At 54.4% G+C, this 20,029-nt stretch overlaps 1 protein-coding gene across 4 annotated transcripts in view; it reads left to right on the top strand.

Moving 5' to 3' along the window:
• Window positions 1-20,029, top strand: part of HMCN2 (hemicentin 2) — a 173,898-nt gene that overhangs the window by 116,282 nt on the left and 37,587 nt on the right. For 3 of the 4 annotated variants that reach the window (XM_055399542.2, XM_055399541.2, XM_055399539.2), the window contains exons 49-65: window positions 2,004-2,195; window positions 3,955-4,128; window positions 4,238-4,354; window positions 4,861-5,003; window positions 5,369-5,519; window positions 6,103-6,312; window positions 8,722-8,835; window positions 9,441-9,628; window positions 10,842-10,938; window positions 11,684-11,845; window positions 12,032-12,145; window positions 12,883-13,085; window positions 13,781-13,862; window positions 15,589-15,720; window positions 18,660-18,803; window positions 18,896-19,055; window positions 19,145-19,269. In XM_055399542.2, the coding sequence (XP_055255517.2) occupies window positions 2,004-2,195; window positions 3,955-4,128; window positions 4,238-4,354; window positions 4,861-5,003; window positions 5,369-5,519; window positions 6,103-6,312; window positions 8,722-8,835; window positions 9,441-9,628; window positions 10,842-10,938; window positions 11,684-11,845; window positions 12,032-12,145; window positions 12,883-13,085; window positions 13,781-13,862; window positions 15,589-15,720; window positions 18,660-18,803; window positions 18,896-19,055; window positions 19,145-19,269 (2,508 nt within the window). The remainder of the gene's footprint in view (window positions 1-2,003; window positions 2,196-3,954; window positions 4,129-4,237; window positions 4,355-4,860; window positions 5,004-5,368; window positions 5,520-6,102; window positions 6,313-8,721; window positions 8,836-9,440; window positions 9,629-10,841; window positions 10,939-11,683; window positions 11,846-12,031; window positions 12,146-12,882; window positions 13,086-13,780; window positions 13,863-15,588; window positions 15,721-18,659; window positions 18,804-18,895; window positions 19,056-19,144; window positions 19,270-20,029) is intronic. The other variant, XM_055399540.2, reaches the window with a different exon arrangement.

The following is a 20,029-nucleotide window of genomic DNA, read 5'->3' as shown; positions in this document are numbered from 1 at the left end:
CTCTTCTTAATATCTTCTGCTTCTGTTAGGTCTATACCATTTCTGTCCTTTATTGTGCCCACCTTTGCATGAAATGTTCCCTTGATATCTCTAATTTTCTTGAAGAGATCTCTAGTCTTTCCCATTCTGTTGTTTTCTTCTATTTCTTTGCATTGATCACTGAGGAAGGCTTTCTTATCTCTCCTTGCTATTCTTTGGAACTCTGCATTCAAATGGGTATATCTTACTTTTTTCCTTTGCCTTTCACTTGTCTTCTTTTCACAGCTATTTATAAGGCCTTCTCAAACAAACATTTTGCCTTTTTGCATTTCTTTTTCTTGGGGATGGCCTTGATCACTGCGTTCTGTACAATGTCACGAACCTCAGTCCATAGTTCTTCAAGCATTCTGTCTCTCAGATCTAATTCCTTGAATCTGTTTGTCACTTCCACTGTATAATCATAAGGGATTTGTTTTAGGTCATACCTGAATGGTCTAGTGGTTTTCGCTACTTCAGTTTAAGTCGGAATTTTGCGATAAGGAGTTCATGATCTGAGCCACAGTCAGCTCCCGGTCTTGTTTTTCCTGACTGTTTAAAGCTTCTCCATCTTTAGCTGCAAAGAATATATAATCAGTCTGATTTCAATATTGATCATCTGGTGATGTCCATGTGTAGAGTCTTCTCTCATGTTGTTGAAAGACGGTGTTTGCTATGACCGGTGCGTTCTCTTGGCAAAACTCTGTTAACCTTTGCCCTGCTTCATTCGGTACTCCAAGGCCAAATTTGCCTGTTACTCCAGGTATCTCTTGACTTCCTATTTTTGCATTCCAATCCCCTGTGATGAAAAGGACATCTGTTTTGGGTGTTAGTTCTGGAAGGTCTTGTAGATCTTCATAGAACCATTCAACTTCAGCTTCTTCAGCATTACTGGCCGGGGCATAGACTTGGATTACCGTGATATTGAACAGTTTGCCTTGGAAACAAACAGAGATCATTCTGTCATTTTTGAGGCTGCTTCCAAGTACTGCATTTTGGACTCATTTGTTGACTGTGAGGGCTAGTCCATTTTTTCTAAGGGATTCCTGCCCACAGTAGTATATATAATGGTCATCTGAATTAAATTCGCCCATTCCAGTGCATTTTAGGTCACTGCTTTCTAAAATGTCGATGTTCACTCTTGCCATCTCCTGTTTGACCACTTCCAATTTGCCTTGATTCATGGACCTGACATTCCAGGCTCCTATGCAATATTGCTGTTTATAGCATCGGACTTTACTTCCATCACCAGTCACTGGGTCTCTTCATTCTTTCTGGAGTCATTGCTGCACTGTTCTCCTACAAAGTCCTAGCAGCCCCCCCGTCCCAGCATTGGCCACGCTGGGCCATAGTGGCCCAGTGACATCTGTCTACCCCGCCAGGCTCTGAGCGCCATGGGAACCAAGGACTATCTTGTCACCCTGGTTCCCCCAGTGCCTGGCAAAGTAGGCTCCCATTAATACTTGTGGCCTGGGAGAGATGGATGGATGGATGGATAGGTAAATGGGTGTATGTATGAATGGACAAAAGGATGGATGGATGGGGTGGGGTGGGTAGATGGATGGATGGATGGGGAGATGAGTGGATGGATGGATGGGTGGATGAGTGGATGGATGGGTAGATGGATGGATGGATGGGGAGATGAGTGGATGGATGGATGGGTGGATGAGTGGATGGATGGGTAGATGGATGGATGGATGGGGAGATGAGTGGATGGATGGAAGAAATAATTTGCCTCTATGTCCTGCCTGTCTGTACCAAGCCATCCCTGCCTACAACCTGGGAAAGGAAACGGTAGCCAAAATCACATAGGAAAGGGTCCAGACCAGGTTTGATGGCTTCTTCTGTGTCTTGCCCTGCCACATGGGCCTCTGGACTGAAATGGAGAATGATGTCTCCCACCCCATCTCGGAACAGCCTCTGACCTCTGGTTTGACCTGGTGAAAGCCTGCTGAATCATTTTACCTGCCTCTCTCCTCTGCATACAGGCCACCCACAGCCCAAGATCACATGGTTCAAAGACGGCCGACCCCTAGTTAGTGGAGACGCCCACCACGTTTCTCCAGATGGAGCCCTCCTGCAGGTTCTCCAGGCCAACCTGTCTAGCGCAGGCCACTACTCCTGCATTGCAGCCAATGCTATAGGGGAGAAGACCAAGCATTTCCAGCTTAGCGTCCTGGGTAAGTACTGAACATCTCCTGGTGACCCTAGGTTCAAGCAGAAGGGAAAACCAAGGTGTCCAGCTCCTTACAGGCAGCTTCCCACAAAGCACTTTACTTTTGTTTCTTCCATGTCAGCAACAACAAAAGTAATAATAGTGGGTATGTTGACTAAACATCTACCACGAGCCAGGCATTTGGACAGGCCTGATTAGTTGACTGGTGGGGGGTGGGGCGGGGGCACCGTGCAGCACATGGGATCTTAGTTACCCGACTAGGGATCGAAGCCAAACCCTGTGTACTGGAAGGCAGAGTCCTAACCACTATACCACCAGGGAGTCCCCCTGACTAACCTAGGAGGTGGGAGATGTGCTTGTCCCCTGGTCACCAATGAAGCTGTGAGGCTTAGAGAGGTGACAAGACTCCAGGCCTCAGGGTGGGGGCTCATACCCAGGCAGTCATTCTCCCAAGAGCCATCAGCAAGAACTGACTCATTAGGAGAAACAGGGTTCTAGAAGATTAGACAGATCTGTTTCTCAAAATGTTGTTGGTAGGACTTCCCAGATGGCTCAGTGGTAAAGAATACGCCTGCAATGCATGTGACACAGGAGACCCGGGTTTGATCCCTGGGTCGGGAAGATCCCCTGGAGGAGGACATGGCAACCCACTCCAGTATTCTTGCCTGGAGAATCCCATGGACCGAGGAACCTGGCAGGCTGCAGTCCATGGGGTCGCAAAGAGTAGGACATGACTGAAGTAACTTAGCATGCACAGCCCACACGAAACTTCCCTAGAGGTCCAGTGGTTAAGAATCTACCAGCCAATGCAAGGGACTCAGGTTCAATCCCTGCTCTTGGAAGATTCCACATGGCCTGGGGCAACTAACCCTGTGTGCCACAACTACTAAGCCTGAGGTCTAGAGCCTGCAAGCTGCAATTACTGGGCCTGCACAGCCTAGAGCCCGAGGTCTGCTACAGGAGAAGCCATGGCAAAGAGACGCTTGTATAGCGTAACTAGAGACTAGCCGCCCCTCGCCACAGCTAGAGAAAGCCGCACGTAGCAACGAAGACCCAGAGCAGCCAAAATCAATTCATAAAAATAAAATAAACCGCTGCTGGTAAAAAGGAGGGTCCCCAGCAAGAGCTGAAAGAGAATATTTGGAGACCAATGAAAGCAGAGCAATTCTACTCAGCAGAGAACCAAACTCCACCCCCAACCTCTGCTCAGAGCAGGGTACACATTGGAACCACACACAGAACTGGGAAGACTCTGGTTAAATTAGTAGATGTCTGGATGTTAAGAGGGGCTTCCCAGGTGGCGCAGTGGTCAAGAATCCACCTGACAATGCAGGAGACGGGGGTTCGATCCCTGAGTCAGGAAGATGCCCTAGAGGAGGAAATGGCAACCCACTCCAGTGTTCTTGCCTGGGAAATCCCATGGACAGAGGAGCCTGGTGCACTGCAGTCCAGGGGGTCATAAAGAGTTGGACACAACTGAACCTGCACACGCATGGATGTTAAGAGCCTATTGTGGAAATAGAGGCAGAGTTGACCAGCTTCCCCTATGATATTGCTTAGCAAGGGAGAGCCTGAGCTCTGAGCTCAGGCCTGAATTGAAGTCTGGCCGCACAGGGCATGGTTCCTCTGAGCCTCGTTTCCCATCTGTGTAATGCAAACAACAGTAGCACCGAAGCCCAGCACCAGGGTCTCAGACTTTTCCGGGTCCTCGGGCCCAGGGTGGGGGATCCCTGTTCAGGAGCACAACCCCTGCCCCACCACAGTGGTTCCCACCATCCTGGGAGTGACGGAGGACAGCGTGGACGAGGAGGTGACCGTGACCATCAACAACCCCATCTCTCTGATCTGCGAAGCCCTGGCCTTTCCCGCCCCCACCATTACCTGGATGAAGGATGGGTCCCCCTTTGAGGCCTCGAGCAACATCCAGCTGCTCCCAGGTGATGCCCTCGAGGGGGTGGGGGGCAAAGGGGGGCCAGGTGACACGTCATCAAGCTGGGTCAGAGGTAGGGAGCCTGGGGGTGACCCTGGCCACTGCCCTACCCCAAGCAGGCACCCACGGGCTGCAGATCCTGAATGCCCAGAAGGAAGACGCGGGCCAGTATACCTGCATGGTCACCAACGAGCTGGGCGAGGCCATGAAGAGCTACCACGTGGAAGTCCTCAGTGAGTCAGGGACCGTCCAGGGCACCAACTGGGTGGGCAGGAGGCTGCCCGGGAATGCCCGGGCTGCACTTGACACCCCAGGCGCCTTCATGTGACTTGTCTCCTCTGATGGTCCCTGGCCAGCCAGGCCAACTCGGTCCATTTAGGGCCTAGAACTTAGGAGGAGGGAACCAGTGAGTTAGGACTGGGTCACGTGGATGCCTAGACCCACAGCAGTCCTGGCTTCCCTCTGCCACTCGCACTGCAGTGCAATAATAGCACCCACAGCTGGAGACCTGGTACCCCCAGAAGGGTCCCCAGAGGTCACCCCAGGAATCCCCTGCCTCAGACCTTTCCTGTCCCATAACCATCTCTCCCCAGGAGCAGGTGGGTTTCTAGGCTCCCTGTTCCTCTGCTCTGGGGAACCAGCGCCCCCATTTCTGGGATGGGCTTAGGGGCCGGGGGGGGTGCAGGGTCTCAGCACCTCTTCTCCTGGCCTGCTCCTCAGACTCCTTTATGGTTTTCAGTTCCCCCTTCCATCTCCAAAGATGACCTCTTTGGGGAGGTCAGCGTGAAGGAAGTGAAGACCAAGGTCAACAGCACCTTGACCCTGGAGTGTGAGTGCCGGGCCGTGCCCCCGCCCACCATCAGCTGGTACAAGGACGGACAGGTGAGCTCAGGAGCCCCTGGCGGCCTCAGAGTCTCAGTCTGGGTCCCCCTCATCTGCAGAACCTTCCAGAAAAGGCAGTTATAGCAGCAGGCCCCAGAACTGCCCTGGGCCCTGCCCCGTCCTTTATATTTTAATAAGAGGTTCAACTCTTTATAGAAAACAAGTCTCACAAGCATGAAACCCTATGTTCACTCACTGAATTCTCTTCTAATTTTTACGTTCTGTGGGTCTGGCGTCACAGAATTGTCAGGGTGCTCTGACCACTTTATGTGTGTTTTAAAACTCGTGTGAAAATGTAAGTACCCTCATCTGGGTGCTTTCTAGCCCTCGTTCCTGACTTCTGTCCCCCCTCTTTCCACCTCCAGCCCGTGACCCCCAACCAGCGTGTCCACATCCTCGGCGAAGGTCGGCTGCTCCAGATCCAGCCCACACAGGTCTCAGATTCTGGGCGATACCTGTGCGTGGCCACCAACGTGGCGGGCGAGGATGATCAGGACTTCAACGTGCTCATCCAGGGTGTGTGGGGCCACGGGGCTGGGGTCAGTGGGACTTGGGGGGTGTCAGTGCTTCTGGGGCAGCCTGGCAGGACGGCTCTGTTCTCATCGCTGTCTGCATGTCTGGCCCCCCTGAACCCTGGCCTGGGCTCTTTCATGAACTGACCTGGGGACCGGGACATCACTGCCCCCCAGGCCTTAGTTTTACGTTTGTAAAACATGGGTGATCAGGGAACTTTCCTGATGGTCCAGTGGTTAGGACTTCCCCTTCCAATGCAGCGGGTGTGGGTTCCTGGTCCAACAACTCAGATCCCATAGGCCTCGTGGCCAAAAAAAAAAAAAAAGCGTAAAAACAGAAGCAATATTGTAACAGATTCAATAAAGACTTTAAAAAAATGGTCTGCATCAGAATAAAAGATCTTTTAAAAAAATTAGTTAATAATAAAGGAAAAAATATCATTTAAAAAAAACTACTTTGATGGAAGGGATTGGCTCAATTGGTGGAATTTCCCTGCCCAGGGGAGGCTGGGACGGGAATCTCTGAGCAGAGGTTCATGCCCATCTCTCAATGGTGTGTCTTGATGGCTTTGTCCCCCACTCCCCAGTACCCCCCATATTCCAGAAGGTGGGTGATGCCACTGCAGACTTTGAGACCCCGTTTGAGGCCCGAGGTGGGGTGACGGAATACCGGGAGATCGTGGAGAACAACCCTGCCTACCTGTACTGTGACACCAATGCGGTGCCAGCCCCGGAGCTCACCTGGTACAGGGAGGACCACCCTCTCTCGATCGAGGACGGGGTGTCTGTTCTGCAAGGTAGGCCAGGGCTGCGTGGAAGACCAGGGCCTTTACAGGCAGGCACCAGGGTCACTCCCACACCAGAGCTGGTCTCCTCTGCCTTTCGGTGTGGCCTGAGGTCTCTTGCCTGCTGCTTGCTCTCTGACCCCAAGCAGGGCATGTGGCCACTCTGCACCTCAGCCACCTTTCATAAACTGGGGCTAGAAGTCCTTTACCTGTTTGAAGGCCAGAACAGGATCCCCTTCTGCCTCTGGTTAGAAGAGAGGTCCTCATCTGTACCACGCCCTCCTCTAGGCTGCAAGATCTATAATGTCCTGGCCCCTTTTTCTGGGGAGAGGGGGCAGTTCCTTTATTAAGACCCCTAATGTTGAAGAAGCTCTCATGGGGCTCTGACGCCCACCCAGGATCCAAGATCATGGCTCGTGTGACCTTAAAAAAAATTATTTGTTTTTAATTGGAGGATAGTCACTTTACAGCATTGGTTTCCGCCATATATCAACACGAGTCAGCCGTAAGCATATGTATGTCCCCTCCCTCTTGAATCGCCTTCACACCTCCCACTCCTCTAGGTTGTCATGTAACCTTTTTATGTCTTTTTCCTGCTTTACATATTTGTTTATTTAAAGTTGGGCTTCCCTGATAGCTCAGTTGGTAAAGAATCTTTTGAAGTTATTTGCTTTTTTGTTAAGCATATAAGCACTTTTTCTTTTTTATGTATATTTAAATTTTTTTCATTTTTGCAATGTTGTACTGGTTTATGCCATGCAAAACATGAACCAGCCATACTCATACAGTACAGTCCTCCCTCCCAAGCCTCCCCCGCACCATTTCATCCGTCCAGGTCTTCCCCGAGTGCCAGGCTGGGCTCCCTGTGCTTCACAGCAACTTCTTACCAGCTCTCCATCTCATGGATATTTGGTATTTACGCTGATGCTACTTTCTCCATTTGTCCCGCTCTCTGCCTCCCCCGCTGTGTCCAGAAGTCCATTCTCTACATCTGCGTCCCCATTCCTTCCCCACAAATAGGTTCACCAGCATCAGTTTTCTAGATCCCATATATATGCGTTAATATACTATATTTGTTTTCCTCTTTTTGACTTACTTCACTATGTATATAACAAGCTCTAGGGTCGTCCATCTCACTAGGACTGACTCAAATCCCTTCTTTTTTATGGCTGAGTATATATTCCATTGTGTTCATGTACCACATGTTTTTATTCACTCATGAGTCGATGGGCATCTAAGTTGCTTCCAGGTCCTGCCTAAACAACTGCTTTATCTTAGATAGTTTTTTATGGGCAGCTTTGAATTAAAGGGCTCTGGGGATGGGGCTTAGAAACTCCTGGCTTCCCTGGCGCGGTCCAGGACTGGGAGGAATCCTAGACACAGAGCCTGGATGGGGTGGTCACCTGGCTTGCGGTCACACGGTGCCCTGCCAGGCGCGGGTCAGTGGTGACGCTGGTGGTAGAGGGAAGAATGAGGTGGGTTGTAGGATGAACAGAGTCATGCCAGGGTTTGGACTTTGGTACTTGTGAAAGAAGGCGACCCCTTGGAGATCTAGGAGAGGCAGTGCTTACAGAAAGATGTACTTGACCCCTTAAACGGCCACTGCCCTCTGACCTGGGGACACAGAGAGCTCAGTCACATGCTGACCCCCCGTCCCACCATTGGCCTCTGACCCTGGCTGCAGAACCCCTAATCCTGGGCCCACAATGGTCATAGTCACAGCCGACCTATATTCTGGCCCTGATCATAGATTAATCTCACGTATTAAGTGACCCCTCCCTTGACCATGGCCACAGCCTCCCTAGTCCAGGCTGTCATCCCTTGGCTCTGCATATAATGAGCCCCTGGTTCTAACCCTACTCACAGCCCATCACATCCTGGGTCAGCCACCCCCCAACCCAGGATCCTGAGTGCACAGTGACCCGAACACCACTCCTGCTAGACACCAGTTCCAGCCCCCTCGATGCCAGAGTCTGGCCCTGGCTGGCTCTCGATCACAGGGGGTCCCAGGTGACGCCCCTCAAGAGCCCGCACCTCCAACTACTCCAGCCTCCTGAGAGCCTCTGCTCAGACATGTGCCCAGCTCTCTGCCTCTTCTCTCTGCCTTCATCAAGGAGCTGGGCTCAGCCCTGCCAGGTACTCTTAGGAAGCCTCAGTTTTTCCATCTGTAAGATGGGAGTAGTGACAGCACACAGAGTCAGAGGCCGGGGAAATGCTCAGCCCAGGGCCTGGCGCAGAGCAAGCCATTACTGCTCTTTAACTGACCCTCTCGACCCATGACCTGGGCACAGCAGGTGCTTCTCTGCATGTCACAGGTTAAATGGGGGGAGTGCGGCGGTGATGTATCCCAGGTCCCCTCCAGGGGAAAGGGCATGTTTCTTGGTTCTTGCTCAGACCTCTGTCTCCCCCATGTCCCCGCAGGAGGCCGGGTCCTGCAGATCCCCCTGGTGCGGGCGGAGGATGCGGGAAGGTACTCGTGCAGGGCCTCCAATGAGGTGGGCGAGGACTGGCTACACTACGAGGTGCTGGTACTGAGTGAGTGGCCCGGCCTGGGGGTGGGTGTGGGGAGGTGGGCTCAGGTCTAAGGCCCCATGAGGGCCCCCCACCTCCAGAAGGGGGCCCAAGTAGAGAGCAGGTGTAGTCCTGCCATTCTCCAAAGTGGATGACTCAGGGCTTTCAAGCTCGGACCCTGAAACCAGACTGGACTGGGTTCAGATTCCAAGTGAGCTGCTTCCTCAGTAAAGAGTCCACCTGCAAGGCAGGAGACATGGGTTCCTTCCTTGGGTTGGGAAGATTCCCCTGGAGAAGGGAATGGCTACCTACGTCAGTATTCTTGCCTGGAGAATCCCAGGGACAGGGGAGCCTGGCGGGCTGCGGTCCATGAGATTGCAAAGAGCTGGACATGGCTGAGTGACTCAGCACGCATGAGCCGCTTGCTAGCCGTGTGACTTTGAGTGAATCACAGCCCTCCCTGCCCTAGATTCCTTAGCCGTTTCAGGGCTCAGAAGGGCTTGGTGGGCAGGGTTCAAGGAGCCCCAGCCAGCACCTGGCACCAAGAGCTCTCATCTCCACGGCCCGCTCCTCCTGGGGCCTCTCCCAAGGAGACTGCCCGCCCCTCACCCTCTTCTCCCTGCCCCCAGCCCCACCTGTGATCCTGGGTGAAACGGAGGAGCTTGTAGAAGAGGTGACCGTCAATGCCAACAGCACCGTTAGCCTGCATTGCCCAGCCCTGGGCAACCCTGCACCCACCATCTTGTGGCTCCAGAACGGTCTGCCTTTCTCCCCAAGCCCACGGCTGCAGGTCCTGGAAGGTGGGCGGATCTTACAGGTGAGGGCGACCCCCTCACCCCTGCTCAGGCTAAAGGCAGTGGCTGACTTTCCTGGCTTGGTTAAGACTCTGCCTTCCTTCCCATAAAGGGCTTGGGTTCAATCCCTGGTTGGGGGGCGGAACTAAGATCCCTCATGCTGCAGGGTGTGGCCAAAAATACTTTTTGTAAAAAACTTATTTAAAAACAAAAACAAAAAAGACTCTGCATTTTCAGTGCTTCCACTGCAAGGGGGCGTGGGTTTGATCCCTGGTTGGAGAACTAGGATCTCACATGCCCTGTGGCAAGATCACAAAAGTAAATAAATAAATAAAGATAGGTGCTGCAGTGACTCAGTTCTCTTTGTCTGGGAACCACCAAACTGCCATCATCTGAAGCTCTTTGCTTGGAACTGTGTTGGAACCCCTGGGATTTAATTCAGGGTTTCCTGGGTCAGGAAGATCCCCTGGAAAAGGGATCGGCTACTCACTCCAGTATTCTTGGGCTTCTCCTGTGGCTCAGCTGGTAAAGAATCTGCCTGCAATGAGGGAGACCTGGGTTTGATCTCTGGGTTGGGAAGATCCCCTGGAGAAGGGAGAGGCTACTCACTCCAGTATTCTGGACTGGAGAATTCCATGGACTGTATAGTCCATGGGGTCGCAAAGAGTCGGACGTGACTGAGAGACTTGCACTTTCACTTTCTTTCACTGTTACTTAATTATTTAATTCACCAAAGAATCGTATGTGAGGAGCTTTGTAGGGCTGCTTGTGGCCCCTGAAAAGGAGCAGAGGCTGTCACACTTGAAGCCAGCATGGCCCAGGGCAGCCTTCCTTAGGTAGGCTGTCAGATGCTCACAGAGCCTTGCAGGCACCTGGGACCTCAGGCAGTACCTCGGGCCCCCAGGCAGCACCTCAGGCCCCCAGCATCCAGACACCCCTACATGGGACCCCTGGAGCCCAGCACAGCACAGAGCACCCTCCTCAGGGCTGGGGGAGGGGACCATTGTCACCACTCAGGTTGCTACAGGGACTCATCTGTCAGCCTCACACCCCCCGAATGTCACAGAAAGCTCTAGCTGGATGTGGGGTGACCTCCCTAAGCATTGCTCCATGTAGACAAAGGTGGTCTTCTGAGGGGGCTCCGCCTGGTGTCTGCCATGCCTGGGATGGGTGGGAGGGAGCCCTCCCAGTTCCTGGGGGGCCCAGAGCCATCGGGCTGGTGACATGCACCCCCAGGTTTCCACGGCGGAAGTGGCTGACGCTGCCAGCTACATGTGTGTGGCCGAGAACCCAGCGGGCTCTGCAGAGAAGCTCTTCACACTCAGGGTGCAAGGTGAGCCGGGTGAGCGGGCAGCCCCCGCGGGTTCCCCAGCTGAGCAGGGGCTGGTCCTCTGGGTCGGCCCTGGCGCACTCCATGGGCTCACCAGGCAGGCAGGCAGGCAGAGTGCTGCAGTCCTTCCAACGTCCTGGGCCCTCGGCCCGTGCCAGCATTACCCCTGGTCAGAGAGCTCTGTGGGACCCTGGCCACTAGACTGTCTTAAGCAACCTCGGAGGCTCTCAGAAAAACAAGGTCTTTCCAGCACCACGATTGATCGCTTACTATGAGGGCATTTACTTTCCTGGGCTCAAAGCCAAGAGGTGGGCCCCGTTTTAGGGCTGTGGAAACAGGCTCAGAGACTCAGTGGGGGTCTCCCCGCCCCAGAGTCAGCCCTCTCAATCTCTGCATTCCTATGATCTGTGCATCTCAGGGGCTGAGAGCTCTGGCTGCAGACATAGGACAAGCTGTGGCCTCAGGGGCAGAGGGATGATGGCGTTGGGCACTCAGGTCTAGGACTCATGCCTGAATTGAGTGGATATTCTGGCCCTGCCACTGAGCAGCTGAGTGACCTTGGAAAAATGACTCTCCCTCTCTGATCTCTGAGCCCTGCGTTCTCCTCTACAAGATGAGGAAGACGAACAGGAGCTGGTTTGAAGTGCCAGGAGCCCCGGAAGGCCCCGTGCGTCACCCTGTGGCCGTCGGCTCCCTGCCGGTCTGCATTGTCACATCTTTCTTTATTTCGGTGGCCCCGCGGGGACAGTCCCGCCACGAATCACAGGTCTGAACCCGGAGCAGATCACCACCACCCTCAACAGCAGCGTCTCCCTGCCCTGTGACGTCCGTGCTCACCCCAGCCCCGAGGTCACTTGGTACAAGGACAGCCAGACCCTCTCTCTGGGAGAAGGGGTCTTCCTCCTGCCTGGTGGGTAAACTGAGGCTGAGGGCCCGGTTCGGAGGCTCTATGGGGAAACTGAGTAGCCTCCCCAAATCTGGGACTAGAACTGGGGGTCTGGGAGGGCTTTAGGATTGTGGGCGTGGGGTCTGGGGATTGGGGCCTATTCACTGGTGCCAAGCGCTGGCTCCCCAACACCCTCCCCACCCCTTGCAGGCACCCACACCCTGCAGCTGGCTCGGGCTCAGCTATCAGACTCTGGGATGTACATGTGTGAGGCTCTCAATGCCGCCGGCCGAGACCAGAAGCTGGTGCAGCTTAGCGTGCTGGGTACATGCCGTCTGTCCCCCCAGCTTCACTGTCCCCCACTCCTTCCATCAGCCCTCGCACCTCTCCATCAGCACAGTCAGGAGAGGGCAGTCGGCTCCGGGGGAGCCTGGGACACACTGTGCCGTCTGCTGCAATGGTGTCTAGGGGCACTGTGGGGTTAGGTTCCTGGCTATTAGACTTGGACGCCCTTGGGTTTGAAAAGCTGTGTGCTTCCTTGCTCTGTGACCTTGGGCAAGCCACTCTCCCTCTCTGAGCCTTGAGTCTCCCATGACTATAAGGTAATGGTTGGTTTAAGGATTAAATGGTGGTATGTGAGCATTTAGCCCAGTGCCAGGGCTTCCCTGGTGGCTCACTGGTAAAGAATCCATCTGACAATGAAGGGTTCAATCCCTGGGTCGGAAAGATCCCCTGCAGGAAGAAACAGAGCCTCACTCCAGTATTCTTGCCTGGGACATCCCATGGACGGAGGAGGCTGGCGGGCCACAGTCCATGGGGTCCCAAGAGTCGACTGAAGTGACTCAGCACGCATGTACCCCAACTGGGAGGCTGAGCCCAGAGAGGGCAAGAGGCACTTCCCAGGTCGCCCAGCGGGCCCTCGGCGTGCTGGCCTGGATCCTCTTAGTCCAGCCCCCTGGGTCAGTGCAACCCCTTTCTCTCCATAGATAGTTAACACTCGGGGGGGTTGGGGAGGATGGGGGACGGCCTCCGCCCCTCACGCGGCTCGCCTTCTGCCCCAGTTCCCCCCACCTTCCGGCAGACACCCAGCAGACCCCAGGATGCGGTCCTAGTGAGCGTGGGGGGCAAGGCCGTCCTGAGCTGCGAGACAGATGCACTCCCCGAGCCGACTGTGGCCTGGCAGAAGGACGGGCAGCCCCTGGTCCTGGCAGAGCGAATCCAAGCTCTGCTGGGTGGGCAGAGGCTGGAGATCCAGGACGCCCAGGTGAGCTGTCTGGTGGTGCGGGTGGCCCTGGGTAGCCTGCGATGTCACCTCCTGATGTACCAGGGGGAGGCAGGCAGCTGGGTGGCAGGATGTGGGGCCTGTTGCCTCCTCAGCCCAAAGAACCCCAGTCCAAGGTGATTAGCAGCCTCGGGGGCGGGAGATGCGGAAAGAGCACCAGAACCCGGGTCTGGCTCAACACTGATGCACAGAACGGCTTCAAGCAGATCCAGGCCCTGCTGCCTGCCTGTTTCCCCAGGATCCAGAAGCCTCTCCAGGCCCCTCTGGTTATGACTCCCAGGGAGTCGGTTCTACCTGCCTACCCCCGTCCCTGGTGTGGATTAGATACTCACAAGTGTTCACTGGGTGAATATTCGCTGTTCCTCTGGAACCGTACCCGGGGCTCCCCTCTCTGGGTACCGCTCCATCCCCACAGCAAGGGAACCTTCTCCCCCTGGCTCAGCTGACACGCAGACCCAGGGGAGGGTGAGGTCTGGGTCCTCTGCACCCACCTTCTCTCATCCTCCTGCATCTCTAGGATTTGGGAAAGGCCAGAAGGTCCCATCTCCCCTTGGGCCTCCCAGGCATGACCAGTATACTTGGGGAGTCCTGCTCTGGAAGGTTCTGGGGCCTGGAGGTTTTTGGGGAGCCCACCCCAGCCGTGTGCACACTCTCATCACATGGTCTCTCTGTCCCAGGTGTCGGATAAAGGTTTATACAGCTGTAGAGTCAGCAATGCAGCCGGGGAGGCCATGCGGGCCTTCAGCCTCACGGTCCAGGGTAAGCTGGGGACCAGCCTGCGAGCACCACTGCAGGACCCCTGGCAGCACATGGTGCTACCAAGGATGGGGAGGGCAGTGGCTGAAAAGGGAAGTGTGTTGCTGAGTGTTTAGGGCACAAGATCTGGAATTGAAAAGAGCCGGATCGGAACAGGACTCCACTGATGACTTGGTCTGAATGGCCTTGTCCCTTTAAGCCTCAGGCTGACCTTCAGTAAAAGGAGCCAGAGACAGGACCTGCCTGTTAGGCAGAAAGCGCCCCATCTGTGGTCTGCCATGACTGTGTCTAGAAATGGCCGGGCCCAGAGCCCAGGATGGGAGCACTGGGACAGAGCCCTAAGAGATCAGACCCTCGGAGTCCTGGGACCATGTCATCCCCACCTGAACCCTGAGGCACCTGCCCTAGCAGCCCAAGATGGAACACAGATGGGCATTTCATTGGGTATGGCTCAAGCTGGGAGTGAAGGGAGAGCTTGTCGGAACTGCCTAGGGAAGCAAGGGATGAAGGCTTGGCCAGATTTTCTTGTGGTCAGATGATGTGTCAGTTAGGGAAAAGACTCAGCGGTGTAACAAAAAGACCCCAAAATATAGTGCATCAAGGAAGAGAGAAGTTTACCTCTCTCATCCAAAAGCCTAGATTGAAGTGAGCTTCTGGGCTGGAGGGTAGCTCTGGACTTACCAAATGCTAATTTAGGGACCAAGATCCTTCCGTCCTATTGATCTCCCATTCCCCGGGGGTTGTCCCTGTCTGCGTTGCATCTTTGGGCTTTTCCAGGTGGCGCTAGGGGTAAAGAAACTGCCCGCCAATGCAGGAGACATAAGAGACTCGGGTTCGATCCCTGAGTAAGAAAGATTCCCTGGAGGAGGGCATGGCAATCCACTCCAGTATCCTTACCTGGAGAATCCCATGGACAGAGGAGCCTGGCGGGCTATAGTCCATGGAGTCGCAAAGAGTAGACACGACTGAAGTGATTCAGCATGCACACGTTGCATTGTATCTCAGCCTGTGAAGCAGAAATGAGCAGACACAGAGAACTTAAGCAGCTGGCCACAGCAGGCTGCAAAGGAGACTGGGAAATGTAGTTTCTACCCGAGTGACCCTGTGCGAGATGGGAAGGACAGGTAGAGACACACCAGCTATCTGCTGCAGATGCCAAAGACTGCAGCTTCTGTACCACGGGGACAGTGAATGGATCCAACCCTGACCATACTGAATACCGGTGTTGAAAATGATTGATACCAGGTCTGCTGCTCAAAGCTCATAGCTCCTTCTTCTGATGGCCACCTTGATGAACAGGGGGAGGGTGGATGTCTGGTCCTTGAGAGAGAAGATGTTTCATCCTGAGCACAGCCATCTGTGTTCCATTGGCAGTGGCTGCCTGTGGTGCATGACTTCATGCCGGCTGAGCAAGAGAGAGTGTTGGGATCGATTGGTGATGTCTGCCCTGGCATAGATTAACGCCTGCTGGTGCAATAGTCACATATTTACCAACCTTGGGCTAAGTGGTCCCCCTCTGGGCTCTGCTTTGTAAATGTTTCAAAATAGCCAGCTGCTGGTCGTATTTACGTTTGTGGATAAAACAACTCATATCCGCATCAATGGCAAAACATAAAAAGTCAGCTTCTAACCACAGGGAAGTGCTTCTCAGGCATCCCTGATCAGCCCAAGAGGAAGGAAGTAGAGGGCAGAGTCATAGGATTCTGGGAATCTGGCTTCTCTCCTGCAGTGCCCCCAACGTTTGAGAACCCAGAGACGGAGACCGTGAGCCAGGTGGCGGGGAGCCCCCTGGTCCTGAGCTGTGATGTGACTGGGGTCCCTGCACCTACTGTCACTTGGCTGAAGGACAGGATGCCTGTCGGTGAGTCCATCAGTCCTTACCATTTTGCTGCCAAGTATTTCTTTGTTTGGGGTTCTTCTGATCTCAGCAGTAAAGAACCTGCCTGCCAATGCAGGAGACACAGGTTAGATCCTCGGGTTGGGAAGATCCCCTGGAGAAGGAAATGGCAACCCACTCCAGTATTCTTGCCTGGGAAATCCCATGGACAGAGGAGCCTGGCGGGCTACAGTCCATGGGGTCACAAAAGAGTCAGACACAGCTTAGCGACTAAAACAACAACAAATTTCTTTATTTAATGAAACGGCAATGAAAGCAGAGGGGATAGTTGGGTTTGTAACTTTACTTGCTTGGCAAAATCAAAAGCTGGCAGCACCTTATTGATCCATTCCCCCATTTGTCTCTCAACCCTGTTGGCCTTGAAATCCCAACATTGAGGACCATTCACATGGGGGCTTGGCGGCTCCTGTGTTTGTGTCCACAGGACAGAAACACAGAGTGGCTGCTGAGAGTACAGCTGGCCTGACCCTGGGCTCCACATTGGCCCCCAAAGCTGCTCCTCCTCCAGCACCTCAGCTCTGTCCAGCCCAGCTGCTGGTCACCCCCATCCAGGCCTTCATCCTCGCCCCACTCTTACTCTCCCCCAACCCACCCGACCACCAGTCAGTAGGTGCCTCGTCTTGTCAACGTAAACAGATCTGGGTCCGGCCCTGCTCTCCACCCTCAGCCTTTCCCATCTCAGCCACTATGGTCCACACCCCTGGGTGAGGGCACAGCCCCTACACTCGTCTCCTGGGCCCTGTCCAGGGCCTCATTGCAGGCTCCATTGGGGCAGAAGGGATGGCAAAGGGCAGGTCTGGGCGTGTCAGTTATCTGTTGAAAATCCTTCCATGGCTGGAGTCCCCAGGACCGCAACCCAGGAGGCCCTTCGGGGCCAGGGCCCACTGGCTGGGAGCAGCCCCCCTCCGTCCTGCTCTGTGCTCCAGACAGACCCAGCTGCTCTCAGCTCCTTGTATATGCCTGTGTCTGTCTGTCTCTCTCAATAACAGCTTTATTGAGATATAATTCACATACTATACAATTCACCCAATTAAAATGTGTAATTCAATTGTTTTTTGTATATTCACAGAGAATACCCACAGTCAATTGTGGAACATTATTTTAACTGTGTATTTTATTTTTCCTTCTTTATTGTAGTATAGTTGTATAGTTGATTTACAATGTTGTGTTAATTTCTGCTGTGTGGCAAAGTGATTCAGTTATATATATGTGTGTGTGTGTATGTGTGTGTGTGTAGGCTTCCCAGGTGGCTCAGTGGTAAAGAATCTTAAAGAATCTGCCTGTCATTACATGAGATGTGAGTTTGATCCCTGGGTGGGGAAGATCCCCTGGAGAAGGAAATGGCAGCCCCCTCCAGTATTCTTGCCTGGAGAATCCCATGGACAGAGGCGTCTGGTTGTCTACTGTCCATGGGGTGCAGAGTCAGACACAACTGAACATGCATGCATGCCCATATATATATACACACACCCACATACTTTTTAATATTCTTTTCCTTTATGGTTTACCATAGGATATTGAACAATTCCCTGTGCTATACAGTAGGACTTTGTTGCTTGTAATTCTGGAACATGTTTATCACCCAAAGGAAGTCCCTTACCATTACCTTCACTCATAGCCGCTCGAGCCTCAGACAGCCCCTAACCTGCTTTGTCTTTATGAATCTGCCTGTGCTGGACACTTCATGTAACACGCGGGATCGCACAACACGTGGCCTCCTGCTCCATTTAGCACCATGTTTTCAAGGCTCATCCATGTTGTAGCATGTGTCAGTTCTTCATCATTTAAGTTTTTTTTCATTCATTTTTATGGTTGAAGCTTCCACTGTGTGGCTCTATCACGTTTTGTTTATCCATCTGCCAGTCGATGGACATTTGTGTTGTTTCCACCTTTGGCTGTGAGGGATAACATGCGTGAATGGTCTTGTACACGTGCGTGGCGTATGCTTTCCTTCCTCTTTGATCTATGCCTGGCAGTGGAGTTGCTCTGGACTCTCTTCTCTCTGGCCTTCCTGGCACATGCTGTTTCCTTCCTGAAATACCCACCTTGGACTCCCTGAACCACCTCCACTTTCACCTGGCTGATTCAGACCCACTTCCAGTCTCAGCTGAGACTCACCTCCTCCAGAAGCCTGGCCTCGTCTCTCCAGGCTCCGTCAGGGTTCCACAGGGCCGGGCACACGGGCTTGTGCCTGTGTCACTGTCTCTGATGAGTTTTGGTCTCCTCGAGGACAGGGGCCACATTTCACCCACCTTTGATTCCTGAGCTCACTGTTGGATTTGTAGTAGTTGCTCAATACATTTTGTGCTGAAGGGCTGGCTGGACAGATGAGGATCTGAGAGAGGGCAGATCAGCCTGGGCTGGTGCAGCCGGAGAAGGCTTTAGGGCAGAGGTGCCGCTGGAGAACACGAGGGGGAGGCATTCCAGTCTGGGGGTGGTGTGCAGCCTGAGCAGAGGCTCAGAGGAGCCCCTTGCTTGACTCACATCAAGGTCAGTGAATGGCTGGTTTACTGTGATCTACGGGGTAGAGGGAAAGATTAGAAAGGAGGTGGGAGATGAGCTGGGCCTGCGAGTCAACAGGAAGAGGATCAAGTCCTAGACAATAAAGGGAGTGGGGAGAAATGTCCCCAGTGAAAGGGTATATGGAAGGGTTGGTTATAAGGACTGGAGCAATCAAAGGCACCCAGGCTGGGGAAGGCTGTGATGTGTCTGGGCCTCAGTTTCCCTGTGAGCATAAGAAAGGGGTGGGTAATTCAAGGGTTCCTGGGGTGTTTCCAGTCTTGTGAGTGGGGATCAACCACCCTCCCAGGGAGTCACGTGACTTTTGCGTCTGGGCCCAATGGTGGCACCTGGGGCGATGGGTCTGAGCAGGTGACATCCAGGCCTGCCCCTCCTTCCTGCAGAGAGCAGCATGGCACATGGCACGGTCTCCCGGGGGGGCCGCCTCCAGCTGAGTCACCTGCAGCCAGACCAGGCTGGTACCTACACGTGCGTGGCCGAGAACGCCCAGGCTGAGGCCCGCAAGGACTTCGTGGTGGCCGTGCTGGGTATGTCTGCACCCTGAGCCCCTCCCATGTCCCACGCTCCCCACACCAGCCCCAGCCTCTGCCCCAGGGCCTCACCACAGCCCCTGCCACAGTGGCCCCCCGGATCCGGAGCTCAGGCGCAACTCAGGAGCACAGCATCCTGGAGGGGCAGGACATGTGGCTGGACTGCGAGGCCGACGGGCAGCCCCCCCCAGACGTGGTCTGGCTTAAGGACGGCGGCCCGCTGGATGACAGCGTGGGCCCCCACCTCCGGTAAGGCCCAGCCGGCACCCTCCTCGTCCCAGGCGGCGAGCCTCCGTGTCCTCACACGCCTGCCTCCCGGCTCTTTCTCCCCGTGACAGGTTCTACCTGGATGGCAGCTCCTTGGTGCTGAAGGGCCTGAGGGCCACGGACTCGGGCGCCTACACCTGCGTGGCCCACAACGCGGCCGGCGAGGACGCCAGGCTCCACACCGTCAATGTGCTGGGTGAGCAGCCGAGGGCGAGGAGAGGCAGGCAGTCCAGACGTCCCAGGATGGCAGCGGCCCGGCCATTACACAAGGCCTCCACTGGGGCATCTGGAGGGTGCAGACAGGGCCCTGATGGGGGATCTGGTGAACCCCCATCCACGCCTCCTCTGTGAGCCAGGCCTGTCTGGCCTCTCTGGGCCTCTGCCTCATCCTCAGGCCAGGGCACAGTGCTCCAGGGGTAAGCGAGCGAGCCAGGGAATAAAGGAGAGACGCCGTGGGTGTCATCCTCACCGGGAGGGGATGTGGCTGCAAGAACCACGTGGCGATTGCCACTTGATGATTGCTGGTGGCAGAGGTCTAGGTATCAGTGCCGTCTCCTGAGACTTCCCTGGGGGGAGCCCACCCCCCCTCCCCTGACCCCCTCGCTCTTGTTGCTGTTCAGTTGCTCGTTTGTGTCCGACTCTTTGAGACCCCGTGGACGGCAGCACGCCAGGCCTGCCTGTCCTTCACCAACTCCCAGAGTTTGGGCAAACTCATTGTCCACTGAGTCTGTGATGCCATCCAACCATATAATCCTCTGTGGCCCACTTTTCCTGCTGCCTTCAATCATCCCAAGCCTCCGGGTCTTTTCCAATGAGTCAGCTCTTTGAATCAGGTGGCCAAAGTATTGGCGCTTCAGCATCAGTCCTTGCAGTGAATATTCAGGGTTGATTTCCTTTAGGATGGACTGGTTGGATCTCCTTGCAGTCCAAGGGACTCTCAAGAGTCTCCTTTGGCA

This window comes from Moschus berezovskii, chromosome 11 (assembly GCF_049115385.1).
Source record: "Moschus berezovskii isolate FMDL1 chromosome 11, NW_MosBer_1.0, whole genome shotgun sequence".
In the NCBI taxonomy this organism is placed as follows: Eukaryota; Metazoa; Chordata; class Mammalia; order Artiodactyla; family Moschidae; genus Moschus; species Moschus berezovskii.
The sequence above is the reverse complement of the archived record's forward strand: the minus strand, read 5'-3'. Positions and strand labels throughout refer to the sequence as shown.